The sequence below is a fragment of the Bufo bufo genome, chromosome 10 (assembly GCF_905171765.1).
Source record: "Bufo bufo chromosome 10, aBufBuf1.1, whole genome shotgun sequence".
Taxonomy (NCBI): domain Eukaryota; kingdom Metazoa; phylum Chordata; class Amphibia; order Anura; family Bufonidae; genus Bufo; species Bufo bufo.
Genome location: NC_053398.1, coordinates 116,567,403 through 116,585,228, shown reverse-complemented (window position 1 = coordinate 116,585,228; position 17,826 = coordinate 116,567,403). Strand labels below are relative to the sequence as shown.

Below are 17,826 nucleotides of genomic sequence, written 5' to 3'. Positions count from 1 at the left end.
CCATTCCAGCAAAATCTGCCCTCCAAAAACCATATGGCGCTCCTTGCCTTCTGTGCCCTGTCGTGACATTTTGAAATTTCACCTCTATTTTACTTTAATTCCTGTGGAATACCTAAAGGGTTAACAACATTTCTAAAACCAGTTTTGAACAGTTTGAGGGGTGTCATTTCTAAAATGGGGTCATTTATGGGTTGGTTCTATTATTTAAGCCCTACAAAGTGACTTCAGAACTGAACTAGTCCTTAAAAAAGTGGGTTTTGGAAATTTTCTTAAAAATTTTAAGAATTAGGCATTCCAGCCCCAAGATTGTGTTCTGATGGTCGCTTGTCATGAATCAGGAGCACTTTTATTAGTGACACATAGTTAGCTTGAGGAGGGGCTGTTCTTCTGCTGGGATTGTGGATTTGGATGACAGGGCAGTCATAGTCGGCCCCCTGTCTTCCCCAGCCCCTCTATAAAAAGCAAAGAGCATGTTTGTGCAAACAGCTTTGGGCTCCTGAAGCCCTTTCACTTCTGCATCTACTGATATGCTGATTTTCTTTATTTTTTCTCCCCCCTTTAAAATTGCATGTCATTCTTTTTTTTGTGTATTTTATTGCATAGATAGTGAAATTTGATACAGTGACAAAGCAAATGTTATCGTGGTCCGATGAAATGTGCTGGCCTGCAGAGCCTTTGTTTGTCCCAGACCCGGATGGCAAGGACGAAGATGATGGTAAGAACTTCCTTACAATCTGTATCTATCTTCAACCTTAATTTGTCATACAAGTAATACACTGAAGATGGCGGCAGTGACCAGCTAGCTCTGCAGCCAAAGGCCTCAAATCTCCAATGGAGATTAGGTAAAGAAGAAATTCCCTTTTAGGCTACTTTCACACTTGCGGCAGTGTGATCCGGCGGGCAGTTCCGTCGTCGGAACTGCCCACCGGATCCGCCGATCTGCCGCTAACTAAAAGCATTTGTGAGACGGATCCGGGTGCGGATCCGTCTCACAAATGCATCGCGAGGACGGATCCGTCTCTCCGCTTGTCATGCGGACCGACGGAACCGTCTTGTACATTTTTTTCAAATTTTTACCGATCTGCGCATGCTGGAACGACGGCATTCCGGTATTCTGAATGCCGGATCTGGCGCTCATTCATTCCTACGGGAAAAAATGCCGGATCCGGCGTCCAGGCAAGTCTTCAGTTTTTTTCGCCGGAGAGAAAACCGTAGCATGCTGCGCTTTTAGCTTTGGCCTGATCAGTCAAAAAGACTGAACTGAAGACATCCTGATGCAAACTGAACGGATTACTCTCCATTCAGAATGCATGGGGATAAAACTGATCAGTTCTTTTCCGGTAAAGAGCCCCTGTGACGGAAATCTATGCCGGAAAAGAATAACACTAGTGTGAAAGTAGCCTAAGGGCTCTTTCACACTTGCGTTCTTGTCTTTCGGCATAGAGTTCCGTCGTCGGGGCTCTATGCCGGAAGAATCCTGATCAGTTTTATCCTAATGCATTCTGAATGGAGAGAAATCCGTTCAGGATGCATCAGGATGTCTTCAGTTCCGGAACGTAACGTTTTTTGGCAGGAGAAAATACCGCAGCATGCTGCGCTTTTTGCTCCGGCCAAAAATCCGGAACACTTGCCGCAAGGCCGGATCCGGAATTAATGCCCATTGAAAGGCATTGATCCGGATCCGGCCTTAAGCTAAACGTCGTTTCGGTGCATTGCCGGACCCGACATTTAGCTTTTTCTGAATGGTTACCATGGCTGCCGGGACGCTAAAGTCCTGGCAGCCATGGTAAAGTGTAGCGGGGAGCGGGAGAGCAGTGTACTTACCATCCGTGCGGCTCCCCGGGCGCTTCAGAGTGACGTCAGGGCGCCCCAAGCGCATGGATCACGTGATCACATGGATCACGTCATCCATGCGCATGCGGCGCTCTGACGTCATTCTGGAGCGCCCCGGGAGCCGCACGGACTGTAAGTATACCGCTCCCCCGATCCCCGCTCCTACTATGGCAACCAGGACTTTAATAGCGTCCTGGGTGCCATAGTAACACTGAACGCATTTGGAAGACGGTTCCGTCTTCAAATGCTTTCAGTACACTTGCGTTTTTCCGGATCCGGCGTGTAATTCCGGCAAGTGGAGTACACGCCGGATCAGGACAACGCAAGTGTGAAAGAGGCCTTAGACCTGTTGTTTAATAAGATATCCCATGTCTATTTACAAATGTTCTACTTCTAAAACATCAGTACATATATTACATATGACTACACTATAATCAAAGGGGACCTAAACCTTTTCTGAAAGTGTGGAAGGTGGAAGTGGTGTTTCTCAGAGTGCTCTGCACCTTCGGCTTGCATCGTCTCACTCAGCTTTCCCAGCAGGCGGGGTGCAGTTTCTTTATACTTTTTAACAGATCCGTACTCTTTGGCTGGTTTCACACGGGCGTTGCGGGAAAATGTGCGGGTGCGTTGCGGGAACACCCGTGATTTTTACGCACGAATGCAAAACATTGTAATGCGTTTTGCACTCGCGTCAGAAAAATCACGCATGCTTGGTACCCAAACCCGAACTTCTTCACAGAAGTTCGGGCTTGGGATTGGTGTTCTGTAGATTGTATTATTTTCCCTTATAACATGGTTATAAGGGAAAATAATAGCATTCTGAATACAGAATGCATAGTACAATAGCGCTGGAGGGGTTAAAAAAATAAAATAAAATTTAACTCACCTTAGTCCACTTGATCGCGCATCTCCTTCTGTCTCCTTCTTTCTGATTGTAGGAACAGGACCTGTGGTGACGTCACTCCGGTCATCACATGATCCATCACCATGGTAAAAGATCATGTGATGGATCATGTGATGACCGGAGTGACGTCACCACAGGTCCTGTTCCTGCACAGAGCAAAGAAAGGAGACAGAAGGAGATGCCGGCTGCGCGATCAAGTGGATTAAGGTGAGTTAAATTATATATTATTTTTTTTAACCCCTCCAGCGCTATTTTACTATGCATTCTGTATTCAGAATGCTATTATTTTCCATTATAACCATGTTATAAGGGGAAATAATAATGATCGGGTCTCCATCCCGATGGTCTCCTAGCAACCGTGAGTGAAAATCGCACTGCATCCGCACTTGCTTGCGGATGCTTGCGATTTTCACGCAACCCCATTCACTTCTATGGGGCCTGCGTTGCGTGAAAAACGCAGAATATAGAGCATGCTGCGATTTTCACGCAACGCACAAGTGATGCGTGAAAATCACTTCTCATGTGAACAGCACCATAGAAATTAATGGGTCAGGATTCAGTGCGGGTGCAATGCGTTCAACTCACGCATCGCATCCGCGCGGAATACTCGCCCGTGTGAAAGGGGCCTTTATCGAGCAGGTCGCTTTGAGAAGCACTGCTGCACCTTCTGCGCTTTCAGTAAAGGTTTAGATCCCCTTTAACATGAAAAGTTTCCATTTATCAGGCCCTCTTCCCCAAGGGCTGTCTATAAGCACATGTCTACTGAGCCTATGGGCAAATTTGGCCCTGAATATGCAGGTCATGGTCTGGGACATGCAGCCTTTATAATCATATGACTGTTAGGGCTCATGCACACGACCGTTGTTGTTTTGCGGTCCGTTTTTCACGGATCCGTTGTTCCGTATCTGAGGTTTTTTTTTTCTCTGATTTAAGTCCTCTTCCGTTCCGTTATTGCACAAAACACATCCGTATGGTTTCCGTATTTGATCAGTTTTTTTGCGGATCGTATACAGAAACAGTAACTTATTAATCACCAAACACATGAGCGATGTGGGCTGGGCATAGCATTTCTACAGTATGGATCCGTAAAATACGGATGACATACGGATGTGTTCCGTATTTTTTTCCGGACCCATTGACTTGAATGGGGCCTCGGACCATGATTTGTGGACAATAATAGGACATGCACTACTTTTTTGCGGAACGGCCATGCGGACAAACGGAAACGGAAAGCACGCGGAGTAACTTCTGTATTTTCTGCAGCCCCATTGAAGTGAACAGTTCCGCATACGGTCCGCAAAAAACCTGTAATGGAAGCGGAAAGAAAATACGTTCATGTGCATGAGCCCTTACATCCATAGAAATTCATGGAGTAGCTACATTTGGGTTACTAAATACAACACATGCAACATATACAATTCTGTGACCGTCATTGGGGTCATTTTCGAACAGATATACGCCACTTTTGTGGCGTATATCTGGCGCAGATTCTGTTGCACGCCAGGCCCATCCCATTCATCATTTTGTATGCCTGGTTTAGGTGTAGAAAATGGTCTAAATGTAAGACAGCTAGGGATCTGCCTTACATTTGGAATTAGTAGTGGATACGGCGAAGTTATGTAGAGGCCAGGCTCCACCGCCAGCGCAGGAGCTCTAAAACGCCGGTCTTAATAAATGTGCCCTGTTATTTTGTAATTACGTATCTAACCCAGCAGCTACTTCTCACTGCAAGTTCCTTATTTCAGGTGCTTAGAGCTGGGTGAATGATTGAGAGAGGCTATTCACCACAAAGTAAGGCCTCATGCACACGGCCGCGCCGTTTTTTGCGGTCTGCAAATTGTGGGTACGCAAAAACCGGATGCCGCCCGTGTGCCTTCCGCAATTTGCGGAACGGAACAGGAGGCCCATTATAGAGATGCCTATTCTTGTCCGCAAAATGGACAAGAATAGGACATGCCTCTTAATTTTTGCGGGGTAACGGAGCGGAGCAATGGATGCGGACAGCACACAGAGTGCTGTCCGCATCTTTTGCGGACCCAATGAAATGAATGGTTTCGTATACGGAATAAAAATACGGTCCGTATACGGAACGCAAAATACTGTCGTGTGCATGAGCCCTGATTCATAGGGCCTGCAGCATTAGACCCCATCCACACGACCGTATCTGCTTTGCGGTCCGCAAATCTCAGATATGCAAAATACAGGTGCAATCCGTGTGTATCCTGCACTTCTTGCGGGCCCTGTTGTAATAATGCTTACGGTATTTTTGTCCGCATGGTCTATCTTTTTTGCAGACTGTAGAACGGACATACAGATGTGGACAGCACACAGCGTGCTGTCTGCCTTTTTGGAGGCCCCACTGAAATGAATGGGTCCGCATCCGATCCGCAAAACCTGGATCAGACGCAGACCGAAAATCTGGTCGTGTGAAAGGGGCCTTACAGTCAAAATGATGTATTGCTCCCCCTAGCCAGATGACTGCCACACTGCATCAAAACTTACGTACGGAGATGATGGTGGCCTCATTATCTTTTGCTATACAATGGCCTGCACCCACTGCAAGCACAGGTCTTAATAACTGATAATATATAATATTTAAATACATATTGAAGACAGGGATTATAATACAATTTCACCTGAGATTTTCCTTTATTTGTGGAGATGAAATTCGAGGAAAACCTACAGTGACCAATCAGCTTCCTACTTGCAGGCCAACCTAACTGCTTGCCATAGGCGGCTCCTCTACTTTTTCTGCATCTGTTTTGGAAAATCTCCCCAATCTGCACTGACTAGATCCTGTGTGTTACTTTTGCAGGTATTATATTATCCTCTATCGTATCTACTAACCCCAAGAAATCTTCTTTCTTACTCGTTTTGGATGCCAAGACCTTCAAGGAACTTGGACGCGCCAGCGTCAATGCAAGTGTTCATCTGGACCTGCATGGGCTCTTTATTCCAGACAATAATAACTAAACGATAATCTGAAGAGTTGGACCACGTACAGGAGCCTGGTTTAAAACGTCACAAACTTTCATGGGTCATAGAGGACAGTGTACTTCAAGAGGTCTCTAACCTGTCACTCCGCTGGCGCAGGCTGTCCTGCTTGGGGTTGTGGCTTTGTGACAGCTGGACACCTATTCTGTAGACTGTTTAGGTAAAACTAGAATGGTTCCCCATATCTTATGAATAACTTATCTTGTCAAATACCTTCTGTGGGGCTAGAAATTAGCTTGTCCTTCCCTTCTACAAGCTTTTTCAGGCATCAAAGAGAACTCAGAAGGGTCACATCACATACTTCCCTCCAACCCTGATATATGTTAGATAAATGTCAACCAAACCCAGGGGTGCACCACCAATGAGGCCAGGTAAGGCGATCGCCTCAGGCAGCACCAGGTAGGAGCAAGAGAGTGGCAGCCGAAGGGAAAGGATTAGGTAAAGAAATTGGCATTGGGGAGGGAGGGGTGTCATTTCAGTTTTTGCCTCAGGCACCAGAAAGGCTAGGTGCGCCCCTGACCAAACCCACCGATTTTGGTCGGACTGGCCGACCATCTAATGTGCCCCTGATGGCAGATGTTGAAGGAAAGAAGGGTCGGCAGTGGCATGTCGCATCGTGTTTTCTCAGTGGAGATTAACCGCTGCCAGAGAAGTCTGGCAACTACTCATTTTCCTATCCCCATTGGGCACACATGCATGCCTGGGCCAGGCATGCATGTGTGCTCAATGGGGAGAGGCCAAGCCAAACATCCTGGCCAAGCCAAACATGTGAATGAAGGGACTGAGAGGCAAAGCTGCTATACAAGGTGAAAGGCCACCTTTAGAATCAGGAAAAGTTGTGTTCATAAGACGTCAACAGTAGTTTCTTGCGCACTTCCACCAGTCAGATGCAGCTGCACCCACCAGTCGAGCTGTTTATAGGACATCAAGCAGAAACAACTATGTCCTTTACCTCTTGAAGCAAGGAGGAGGGCCATTTTGGGTTTTGAGCTACAAGTTCTTACCGTTCTCCATAAAAGGTCTTGCTAGGAATCCAAGACTTCTGCCAATGTGGAAATTCAAGAAGACTATGGCTTTACATCATTCAGATCTTTCAGATTTACAAGTTAAAGGGAAACTCTACCTCTGAAGAACTGTACATTCCACACTTCAATGCTATTGAAACTGCTAAGAACTATTTGTAAACTTCAATGAATTCATTGTGTGCCGAGACCCATGACGTATTCTACCCAATTCACGTTTCAGAACTTCTGAATGTACCCGTTCCTCTGGTGTACAGTATGTTACCAAGGAACACCGCTATGCAGGGTTAAAAGCTAAGATTTTGAGTCACATGTCTGACACAAAAGATAAACTGCTGTATGTTTCCAATGGCAACCAGCAGAATTCTGAAAGCTGCTTTGTATATAATGTGTAGGAGACAAGAAATAGCTCAAAATCTCTTCAAAGGGTGCGTCAGAGCATTTGCAAAAGCATTTTACTCATTTGGGCTACAAATCATTTTTTCAATTGGTCTTTATTAAAAATGTTTAACCATTTCTGAGATACAAGGGTTAAAAAATCTGCCTTTTTGCAAACTGTCACAGTCTCTTTTCTATGAATCCCATTATTTGAAGGCTCATATGTAGCTCTTATATCTGATCTCCTGACCAGTATGATAAAAATTGAGCTATAATGAGTGTTTATGAGGTCAGGAGATAAGAGCTACAAGTGAGCCCTCAGATGACGGGATTTAAAGAAAACAGACTGTGACAGTTTGCAAACAGACTGATTGTTATTGTTAACCCTTGTATCTCAGAAACGGCTGGACATTTTTAATAAAGACTAATTGAAAAAAGATATATTTTTAATCGCCTCGAAGCTGTACATAGCCTTTAAATTCTAATTATTCACTTGTTATCTATCCGTTCTTTAATCTGTGATCCATCTGCAGCGGTAAATTACAGGGTGACTATTCTTTTATGTATGATTATCAGTCTTGATAATGCATATATTCTTTTGGTGGTGATAAATTCTGGGCACAGTGGTCATTTTATCTTGTTGCTGTCAAGATGGGGAGTGGGGGAAACTCCCCACCGCACAATAAGGTGGGTATACGGGAATACAACTAGGCCTGGATGCCGGGATAAGGGAACAGAAAACTGATTCCTACCCGTATGAGCGGACCTGGATGGTAGGACGGCTCAAACCCAGGAACCTAGGACCCTGAGTCACCCTGATAATCCCTCAAGATAGGGAAAGACACGGATGAACAGGAGTCTCACCTGGCCTAGATGCAGGGAAAAGCAGGCTGTGCACAGCTACTGAATTGGCAGGTAAGAGCCCAGAAACAACCCGCACTTACCTGCCACGGCAACAACGAAGAACGGATGAACACCAAGTGGCCACACCCAGCCAGGTAGTTAACCCCTCCAGCACCAGACAGGAAAGGACCCAGGAGAAAGGAGGAGGCACAAACATGCAGCAAAGACACGTTGCCCATGGCAACAAGTATGCACGGCTAACGTGTCACGGTGAACAACGCCGCCCGTGACAGTTGCTTAGCACAGGTAAAACACTAGCACCCTTATAAATGTAGGCCGATGTCTATGTCTGGTAGTCAGACACATAATGGGCCTTTATAATAGGGAATAGTATGCTGTATATGTGACTTGTCTGTCAGGGGATGTGGTTGTGAACAGACTAGAGATCAGAGACACTGTAAATCTAGGACAATTAACATAATCAACTGTATTTATTAAATGTATTTAAAATAAATGGTAAAATATATATTAATCTTGTGAAGTGTGATGATTTAAATTGGACCTGTCTCCTCTCCTGGCATGTCTGTTTAAGTAACTACTTACATTCCCTATGTGATAACACTTCTGGAGCATCTATTCTACTGAGTCTATGTTCTGCTATTCCCCTATTATTCAAACTGGAAGTTTATGATTGAATTGCCAACTTTCTGCTATAGAGCCCAAACGGGTGTTTTTGGTTGGGGATGTGTCCCTGAAAAGTCTGACACTATCCAATCAGTTCTTGGACCTTTGTTACAGAATGTTAGAAATTCATTCATAAACTTCTAATAGGAATAATAGAGGGATGGCAGAACATAGATTCATTAGAACAGATGCTCCAGAATTGTTATTACATGGGGCATGCAAGTAGTTACTAAAACAGTGTTCCTGGGGTATATAGGGCGCCTTTCCCGCAATAGAAGGTGCCTGACATAAGGAATTCAGAAAGTGACACGACGAAGATACATTTGTGCAATGAAGCATCCTCACATGCTGGGCCAAAGTCTATTCACAAGATGTGGTCACGTTTTAGTTTATGTCAAATTTTTTTTGCAAAATTGCAGCAAAAACAAAAGTACAATGGGAGAAAATGCAACTTGAATGCGCCATGTGAATTAGGCTTCATTTACACCTGCATTGGAGGCAGGGGCTTCCACTGCAGAGTCCATTAGAAATGCTGGACAAGATAGAACACGGACATGAAGGCAAAGCCCATAATATAAAGCGCTAGGAATAATCACCCAGCACTACAGAGAATTCATCATTACAATCAAGCCACAGCAGCAGAAATCCCACTATGCATGCCGGCCATACTGGAACCTGTAGAGGGGCTTCTAGAGGGTGTGACATGTCCTCTTTAAGGCTACATGCACATGACCGTTGTGTGTTTTGCGGTCCGCAAAACACGGATGGTGTCCGTGTGCGTTCCACAATTTGCGGAATGGCACCGACAGCCTTTATTATAACTGCCTATTCTTGTCCGCAAAGCACGGACAAGAATAGGACATGTTATATTTTTTTGGCGGACCACGGAGCGGAGCAACGGATGCGGACAGCACACAGAGTGCTGTCCAAATCTTTTGCGGCCCCATTGAAGTGAATGGGTCCGCATCCGAACGGCCAAAACTGCGGCTCGGATGTGGACCAAAAAAGTTCAAACAAGAGACGCACTGTCGCTTTCCTAATCACCCCGATATGTATAGGCGCGGCAGACGCCGCATTTGTGTGAGGGGAGGCGCCAGCAGGACTACAAAAGGTAGGAGCAGCGAGCTCCCGAGTGACGCGGTCTTCAGCACAGCTGACGTCACTTCCGGGTTTCTCCTGCTCCTATTCTTGCTCCGGCGTCGGCGTGGTACGCGATCCCCCGATACTTCCTCCGGTGGGTAAGTATAGGGCCGGCATTCAAAGCGAGGGACCGTACATCGGTACGCACGGGGGGTAAGTGGGGCAGGGGGGCGGCACGGCACAGACACCAGCAGACACATCGTCATACTCACCAGCAGCAGCCGGACCACTGGCACGCACGCCCGGTCCTTGCGGCGCATCGGCCGCCTCCTCACATGTGTTTCTTTCAACAGGTTGTTGCTAAGCGGCAATTCGGCAGCCCCATCAAAGCAGCGCTATTGTGGGTGTGTGAAAGGTATGGTCTGGGGTTGGTAGGGCCGTGGCACCGCAGATATGAGAGGCTCATCAAGCGCATTTTTTCATTACAGGGCGCCTGCTCAGGGATAATTGAAGGTAAAGAAAAAAAAAAAAAAAAGGTGGTTGTAACAGATGGGAGAGAGGGGGGAGGGGGGGGGGAAGAAGTGTCAGTGACGTGACATTCCTGCTGCATGATAGTGGGGCAAAAGACAAATCCATGAGGGGCAGTATGGCCTGGGTGCCCCCCTCATTGCTGGGGCAATAGTCTCGTAGCTTTAGGCTCACGTGTCTGTCCTCTGAGTATACGCCTCACGCACGTGCGCAGATCCGTCACGCCTTCGGATCCAAAGGTTAAAGCCCTGTCACGTCTTCAGGCACCAGTAGTCCTTTACGCACGCAGGACACGACTTAAGTCCTGTCACGACTACAGGCAAGCAGTTCCACACGGTCTTGGACACAAATTAAGCCCTGTCACGTCTACAGGCAGACTCGGTCCTTCACGTCCAAGGACTCCGCTAAAGTCCTGTCACGACTACAGGCGCGTGCGTGCATGTGTGTATGTATATATATGTATATATGCGTAGGGGGTTACGTATGTGTGTATATATATATATATATATATATGTATGTATATATGTGCATGTATAAAAAAAATAAAAAAATAAAAAAATTAATTCATGCATCAACTCGTGTCACGTCGCATCCATTTCAGGCATACGAGGGTCACTCCAGTCACGAGGTTACAGGGCACGCATCGCATTCAATGTCACCATCTAGTCTGGGCGCACGGTTAGAATCCCACAGGTGATTAGTTCCGGGTACACTAGTGCATGCAGGAGGACACTTTGGGCAACAGGGCCTTCATGTCTTCACAATATCTTAGATGGAACCAGCACAGGACCAGAGGAGCCAAGGCACGGTCGATTCCCAGAGAAGTCTCGACCTGATGTCTGACAGGGAGCACTCCCACTCCCTCAGAGCCTGGACCATTCCAAAACTATCGGCCGAGCTCCTGCGTAGAGGCATCCCATTTCCCGCATCAGCCAGGAAGGCAGAACTGTATCGTCTCCTCCAGGCGGATTCGGGCCCCAGCCAAGACGTGGTTACAATGAATACCATTCAAACTTCTATCAGTCAGCTGCACGCTGTCATAAATAACATGGCCTCATCCATGTCCAGCTTTCAGACCAGACTTGAAGTTGTTGAAAGCAGGGCTTCCAATCCCATTGACGACAGCCAGGGTCCGGTGGTTCCATCTACTTCCGCCGGCTTGGGCGTCCACACCCCACCCGTTTTCCCCAGCATATCCCCGTCTCACTTCATTCCTGCCACTCTGAGGAAGGACATCCTCGAGGGTAAGGACATCAATTTAGCCTCTTTACTTATTGCCACCCACGAAGTCCCTGACAACAAAACGATCGCATGCGGCGAAGTGTCAGTAATACTGAAATCCAGAGACAACCGATTAAACAGGAAGCTCAGTGTCATCGAATTTGTTCTGGCATTTAGCCTATACAGAGACGTCATTTGTACGGTATCCCCAACACGCAGAGAGGAGTTGGATCTGTACCTCTATAAGGTGGCGGAACTGGGTCACAAGTACGGGGGCACTGCCTTCTATGAATATCACCGTTCATTCTCCGCCAAAGCGGCTGCAATGCTTACCCAGTTCCGGCATACTGTAGATTGGGCAGTCGTGGACACTGAGCTGTTCTGTCGGCACTTCGCCGGGCAGAAGTCACCAGCATGCGTCAATTGTGGGTCTTATTCCCACGCAGAAGAATGGTGCACCAATGCCAGCACGCGACTCGACGTTCCCATCCCAAAAAACGCCCCGGAGGCATTTCCGTCTAAAGCAGGCACGGGGGTGGACAAGTTAGGTCGGCCCATCAGATACTTGGGGAAGTCGCAGATATGCAACAATTTTAATGCTGGCAGCTGTTTCTACAATCAGTGCCGCCTGTTGCATCTGTGCGCAAATTGCTACAGGGCACATCCCCGCATTGCGTGCCCACAGAAAGGTCACAACCCCGCATGACTAAGCAGGGTAAACATCGATATGCTCGCGTGTCACCTGGCAGGTCATCCTGACCTAGCTTGGGTCAGTTTTGTCATCAATGGCTGTTCATCAGGGTTTCATACAGGACAGGTCGCCATTCCCCAGGCTTCGTTTGAATGTAGGAACCTCCAATCTGCATTAAACAACCCCGAGGTAGTGTCTCAGCTGATCCAGGCCGAACTAGCCAAGGGATACCTCATCGGTCCATTCTCCATACCCCCGTTTGAAACCTTCAGGATCAACCCCATAGGGGTAGTCACCGGGAAATTTAATAATAAACAAAGATTGATCTATGACTTGTCAGCACCCCATTCTTTATCCACACCTAGTCTTAACTCGCTCATTCCAGCTGAAGAGTTCACCATGAAATATTCCTCCATAGACGAAGCCATCCAGGTTATTCTGTCCTTAGGTGAACTGGCGTGGCTATCCAAAGCGGACATAACGGACGCCTTCAAACTCCTTCCCATAGCTCCGCAGTTATGGCAATGGCACGGGGTTAAATGGGAGGGCTGTTATTATTTCGCCAACAAATTAACATTCGGGTCGAGATCCAGTCCATGGCTTTTCGATCAATTCGCCAGGGGCCTACACTGGATCTTGCAGCACAAATTCCACGCTTTTCACGTAATACATTACTTAGACGATTTCCTGTTGATTGAACCCCCTTCACGACCACCGGTAGACCTTAATACTCTGATGCAAGTTTTTAGGGAACTCCAAGTACCAGTGGCTGATAACAAAACAGATGGGCCCAGCACTAGGATCACCTTCTTAGGAATCCAGCTAGACACCGCGTCCGGTCAGGCCAGTCTACCAGCAGATAAGCTGTCTAGAATAAAAGCGGCGGTGCGCAACTTGCTTCAAGGGGAGGTCACGTCCAGGGTCAATCTGCAAAGCGTTCTGGGGATGCTCAATTTCGCTATGAGGATCATTCCCCAGGGCAGATCCTTCATCTCCAGACTCCTGCGCTTGTTGCCCGAGGCAGCGGAGCAGAACTCGATCATTCATCTCGACCACCAGGCCAAGGCAGATCTTGTCATGTGGGATCGGTTTCTGTCACACTGGAACGGAGTCTCTTTGTTCATCCCCAAGGTCTCTAACAATTCCCCTGTCGTACACACAGACGCTTCATCTTCGGTTGGGTTTGCGGCTATTTATGGGGAGCACTGGATAGCTAGCGCTTGGCCGGCAGAGGTATCCCGCATACCGGGGTTTTCAGGCTCATCGCCTCTATTCGAGATTTATCCCATAGTCGCTGCTGCACAGACCTGGGGCAGCCAGTGGTCCAACAAGACGGTACTAATCATATCCGATAACATGGTAGTGGTCGATCTTGTCAACAAAGGGAGATCGGCATCCGCGCAGGTCATGGCCTTTCTAAGGCGCTTCGTGTGGTTGGCGTTACAACATCATTTCAACTACGAAATAGCGCACATTGCTGGGAAGGCTAATCTGGCCGCCGACGCGCTGTCAAGACTTAACATGCAATCTTTCTTCCAGGTTTCTCCAGACGCAGACCCATGCCCGACTCCAACACCAGCTTACAGCCTCCTCCACATGGATTGAGGCAGCACTTGGAAGTGGCTAGGTCACTCATCAATCAGTCCCTGTCTAAAAACACGCAGAGGAATTATAACACCGCCTGGGGACATTTCAGCACGTTCAAACACTTATTTCCACAGGCTCACTTAGATCATGTGTCTTACATCCTAGCATTTATAGCATACTGCCATAAGACTCTTAAATTATCCCATAGCACCATCAAACTATACTTAACTGGCGTCCAGCATTTCTGGTACAGCATGTACCCCGACAGGCCATCGTTATTTTTGGCACACCCCATTAAAGCCATCCTCAAGGGTATTCAATACACTACGGTCAGACCCAAGGCTTCACGGGAACCCATCACTGGGGAAATCTTCAAATCCCTGTCGCACATGTTAGATAACGAGCCTTTCGGACACCATACCAGTCTACTCATAAAAACTGCAATGTATCTCAGCTTCTATGGTTTCCTACGCCCAGGCGAGTTCACCTGCCCAGGCTCCTCCCCCGGGTACCTCCAGAAGGGACATCTTGTCCAGGTAGGTTCCGCCTTCTCACTCACCCTGCTGCATTCCAAGACGGCGCGGCCGGGGGAAACCGTAGAGGTGAGATATTTCCCCACCGGCAATGCCTGGTGCCCGGTAGCGGTCCTACGGGCATGGACGGACACCATCCTTCAGGCCCCGGCCCAATCTCCCCTACTAGCGCTTGGCTCCGTGCCACTCAGCATTCAAGTCTTCTTAAAGCACATCCGGATCCTCCTCTCCAAGGGTAAGGTAAACCCGCAATCAATCACAGGGCATTCCTTTAGGATCGGCGCAGCATCCGCAGCTTCAAAAAATGGCACCCCGGAGCACATCATAAAGAAACTAGGTCGGTGGCAGTCTTCATGCTATACCAGGTACATTCCCAATCCACGCTCCGAAATGTCTTGTGCTTTTCAGAAAATATTACTGTAAATCTGTAACACGAATCCTTTGTACCATCCATGTCTCACGCGTCATTTTTGGCCCCTTTAGGCTTTCCTTACACAAGCAGTTCCGCCACACCCCACTGCAAGGTTAGGGCTCATCATCTGCTAGCCGATCCGATCACAAGTATAGGCGCGGCAGACGCCGCATTTGTGTGAGGGGAGGCGCCAGCAGGACTACAAAAGGTAGGAGCAGCGAGCTCCCGAGTGACGCGGTCTTCAGCACAGCTGACCCTCCCACCCACAACCCTCAACTCACACATCCTCCTATCAAGGTGGCCCCCTTTAGGCTTTCCTTACACAAGCAGTTCTGCCACACCCCACTGCAAGGTTAGGGCTCATCATCTGCTAGCCGATCCGATCACAAATACTGTATACTATATATATAGCCGAATGACAGCAGAAACAAGGCCCCAGGTCCATCTAGTCTGCTTCTATATTATTTCATTGTTATTTTCTCTTACCCCAGGCAGGTTTCCATTCACTTACTATTAACATCCTAACACATCTGCTGGAAGTCTGTCCCAAGCATCTACTACTCTTTCAGTAAAATCATATTTTCCAACATTGCTTCTGATCTTCCCCATAATTTCAGATTGTGCCCTCTTGTTCTCACGTTCAGTTTCTTATTAAAAACACCACCTTCCTAAACCTTATTAAACCCTTTAAAAGGGTTTACTGAAATTTTAATACTGATGACCTATCCTCTGGTGTGTCCTCTGGATAGGTCATCAGTATCTGATCGGTGTGGGTCCGACACCCGGGACCCCTGCTGATCATCTCTTTGAGATTGCAGCAGTGCTCGCAGTATGGCCGCGCACTTCTCTCATCTTTTCCTAGGCCGAGTGACGACACGTTCATTGGTCACGTGGCCTAAGGGCAACTCAGCACCATAGAAGTAAATGGGGCTGAGCGCGATACCAAGCAAACACGCTATACAATATACGCACTGTGCTTGGTAAGCTGCAAGAAGGCAGCAACGCTCAAAGGAGTGTAGGTGCCTTCTCGAACAGCTGATCGGTGGGGGTCCCGGGTGTTGGACCCCAACAGATCATATACTGATGACCTATCTAGAGGATAAGTCATCAGTATTAAAATCTCGGAAAACCCTTTTAACAATGTCACCATTGCCCTTCTTTCCTTAAAGCTTTACAAATTTAGAAATGGCGCTACACCTGTTTTTGACATATAAATGTCGCAAAAGCCAGAGGCTGGAGTCCTACGCCACAGCAAATGGGAAACAAGGACCAGCATTAAAAGCCGAGCGGTGGCCCCATAGAGGTGACTGGAGAGGTGGCCGCTTCCCTACTGCCTGCATACAGAAATCAGAACTCTGATATCCTTCTCTTCTGAAGCACTGGCTAAGGCCTCATGCACACGACCGTTGTGTGTTTTGCAGTCTGCAAATTGCGGATCCGCAAAACACGGATGGTGTCCATGTGCGTTCCGCAATTTGCGGAACGGCACGGACAGCCATTAAAGGGTTTCTATCACTTCGGATCACCTATTTTGCTGTCAGACACTAGCGATCTGCTAGTGTCTGCTCTGGCCAGCCATCCTAATATAAGAGCTTTTGGAGCAGCCGTTTTGCTAAAAAAAGGACTTTTATAAATATGCTAATGAGTCTCTAGGTAATATGTGGGCGTCATTAGCACCTAGAGGCTCCGTCTACCTTCATAAACAGCCGCCGCCCAGCGCGTCCCTCCAGCCCGCCCATGTCCTCCGGAATGCGATCCTCCGTGTGACGCGGCGGACGCATTCTCGCGCATGCGCCGTGCGCGGCTGTATTCGGCGCATGCGCAGTGAATGTCTGACCGCTCCCAGCTCAGACATCTCCAATATCGTACACAATGCTTCCTCCTCTGCTTGCTGCCGGCCGTCGTCTGTCCCTCGGAGCACTGTGACGTCATCGGCACATGCGCATTGGAGATGTCTGAGCTGGGAGCGGTCAGACATTCACTGCGCATGCGCCGAATACAGCCGCGCACGGCGCATGCGCGAGAATTCGTCCGCCGCGTCACACGGAGGATCGCATTCCGGAGGACATGGGCGGGCTGGAGGGACGCGCTGGGCGGCGGCTGTTTATGAAGGTAGACGGAGCCTCTAGGTGCTAATGACGCCCACATAGCACTTAGAGACTCATTAGCATATTTATAAAAGTCCTTTTTTTAGCAAAACCGCTGCTCCAAAAGCTGTTATATTAGGATGGTTGGCCAGAGCAGACACTAGCAGATCGCTAGTGTCTGACAGCAAAATAGGTGATCCGAAGTGATAGAAACCCTTTAATATAACTGCCAATTCTTGTCCGCAAAACGGTTATATCTTTTTGGCGGACCATGGAACGGAGCAACGGATGCGGACAGCACACGGACTGCTGTCCGCATCTTTTGCGGCCCTATTGAAGTGAATGGGTCCGCATCCAAGCCGCAAAAACAGCGGTTTGGATGCGGACCAAAACAATGGCCTAACACAGAACTGCCAATATGATACTACGAAGGGGGATTCCTTCTCCCCAAGTGCAGAATGTTACGTTTAGTCACAATGAATTGCAGTTTCCATTGTTAAAGGGGTTTTCCGAGATTTTAATACTGATGACCTATCAGCTCTTGCAGTAGCGCCGCAGCCTTCTTGCTGATTTTCCCTAAACCATGTAATGTCACGTTTATCTCTCACGTGGTCTAGGAGCAGCTCAGCTCCATTGACGTGAATAGGGCTGAGCTGTGATACCAAGCAATGTACGGCGCTGTGCTTGGTGAGAAAGAGAAGGCCGCGGTGCTACTGTGAGTGTCGGTGCCTTCTCAAACAGCTGATCGGCGCGGGTCCCGGGTGTCGGATCCCCACGGATCAGATTCTGATGACCTATCCAGAGGATTGGTCATCAGTATTAAAATCTCGGAAAACCCCTTTAAGTATACAGTATATATCTTGTCATTGTACGTTATGGTATCCTTGTATAAAATAGATCTGTAACCAATACCTGACAAGTCCCATAGAGATGATCAGGATTCTGCCATCTTCGCCTCTGTGAACTTCATATGTTGACAGCTGTGGCCCCTGGGAGTCTGTGCAGCAGGAGGGCTCAGAAATGGCCGGT

At 47.8% G+C, this 17,826-nt stretch overlaps 1 protein-coding gene and 1 long non-coding RNA gene across 3 annotated transcripts in view; one reads left to right on the top strand and one right to left on the bottom strand.

Annotated features, from left to right (window-relative positions):
* The window catches only part of BCO1 (beta-carotene oxygenase 1), a 37,284-nt gene extending 30,855 nt beyond the window's left edge, over positions 1 to 6,429 (top strand). For both annotated transcript variants that reach the window (XM_040409714.1, XM_040409713.1), the window contains exons 10-11: positions 604 to 715; positions 5,553 to 6,429. In XM_040409714.1, the coding sequence (XP_040265648.1) occupies positions 604 to 715; positions 5,553 to 5,710 (270 nt within the window). In that variant the 3' untranslated portion in view covers positions 5,711 to 6,429. The remainder of the gene's footprint in view (positions 1 to 603; positions 716 to 5,552) is intronic.
* Positions 6,430 to 6,487: 58 nt separating this feature from the next.
* Positions 6,488 to 15,253, bottom strand: LOC120980553. Its single transcript, XR_005774545.1, has 3 exons — positions 15,239 to 15,253; positions 7,829 to 8,429; positions 6,488 to 6,739 (listed from the first exon to the last, which is right to left on the bottom strand). It is a non-coding gene; the product is annotated as an uncharacterized LOC120980553 (long non-coding RNA).
* Between the last annotated feature and the right edge of the window lie 2,573 nt (positions 15,254 to 17,826).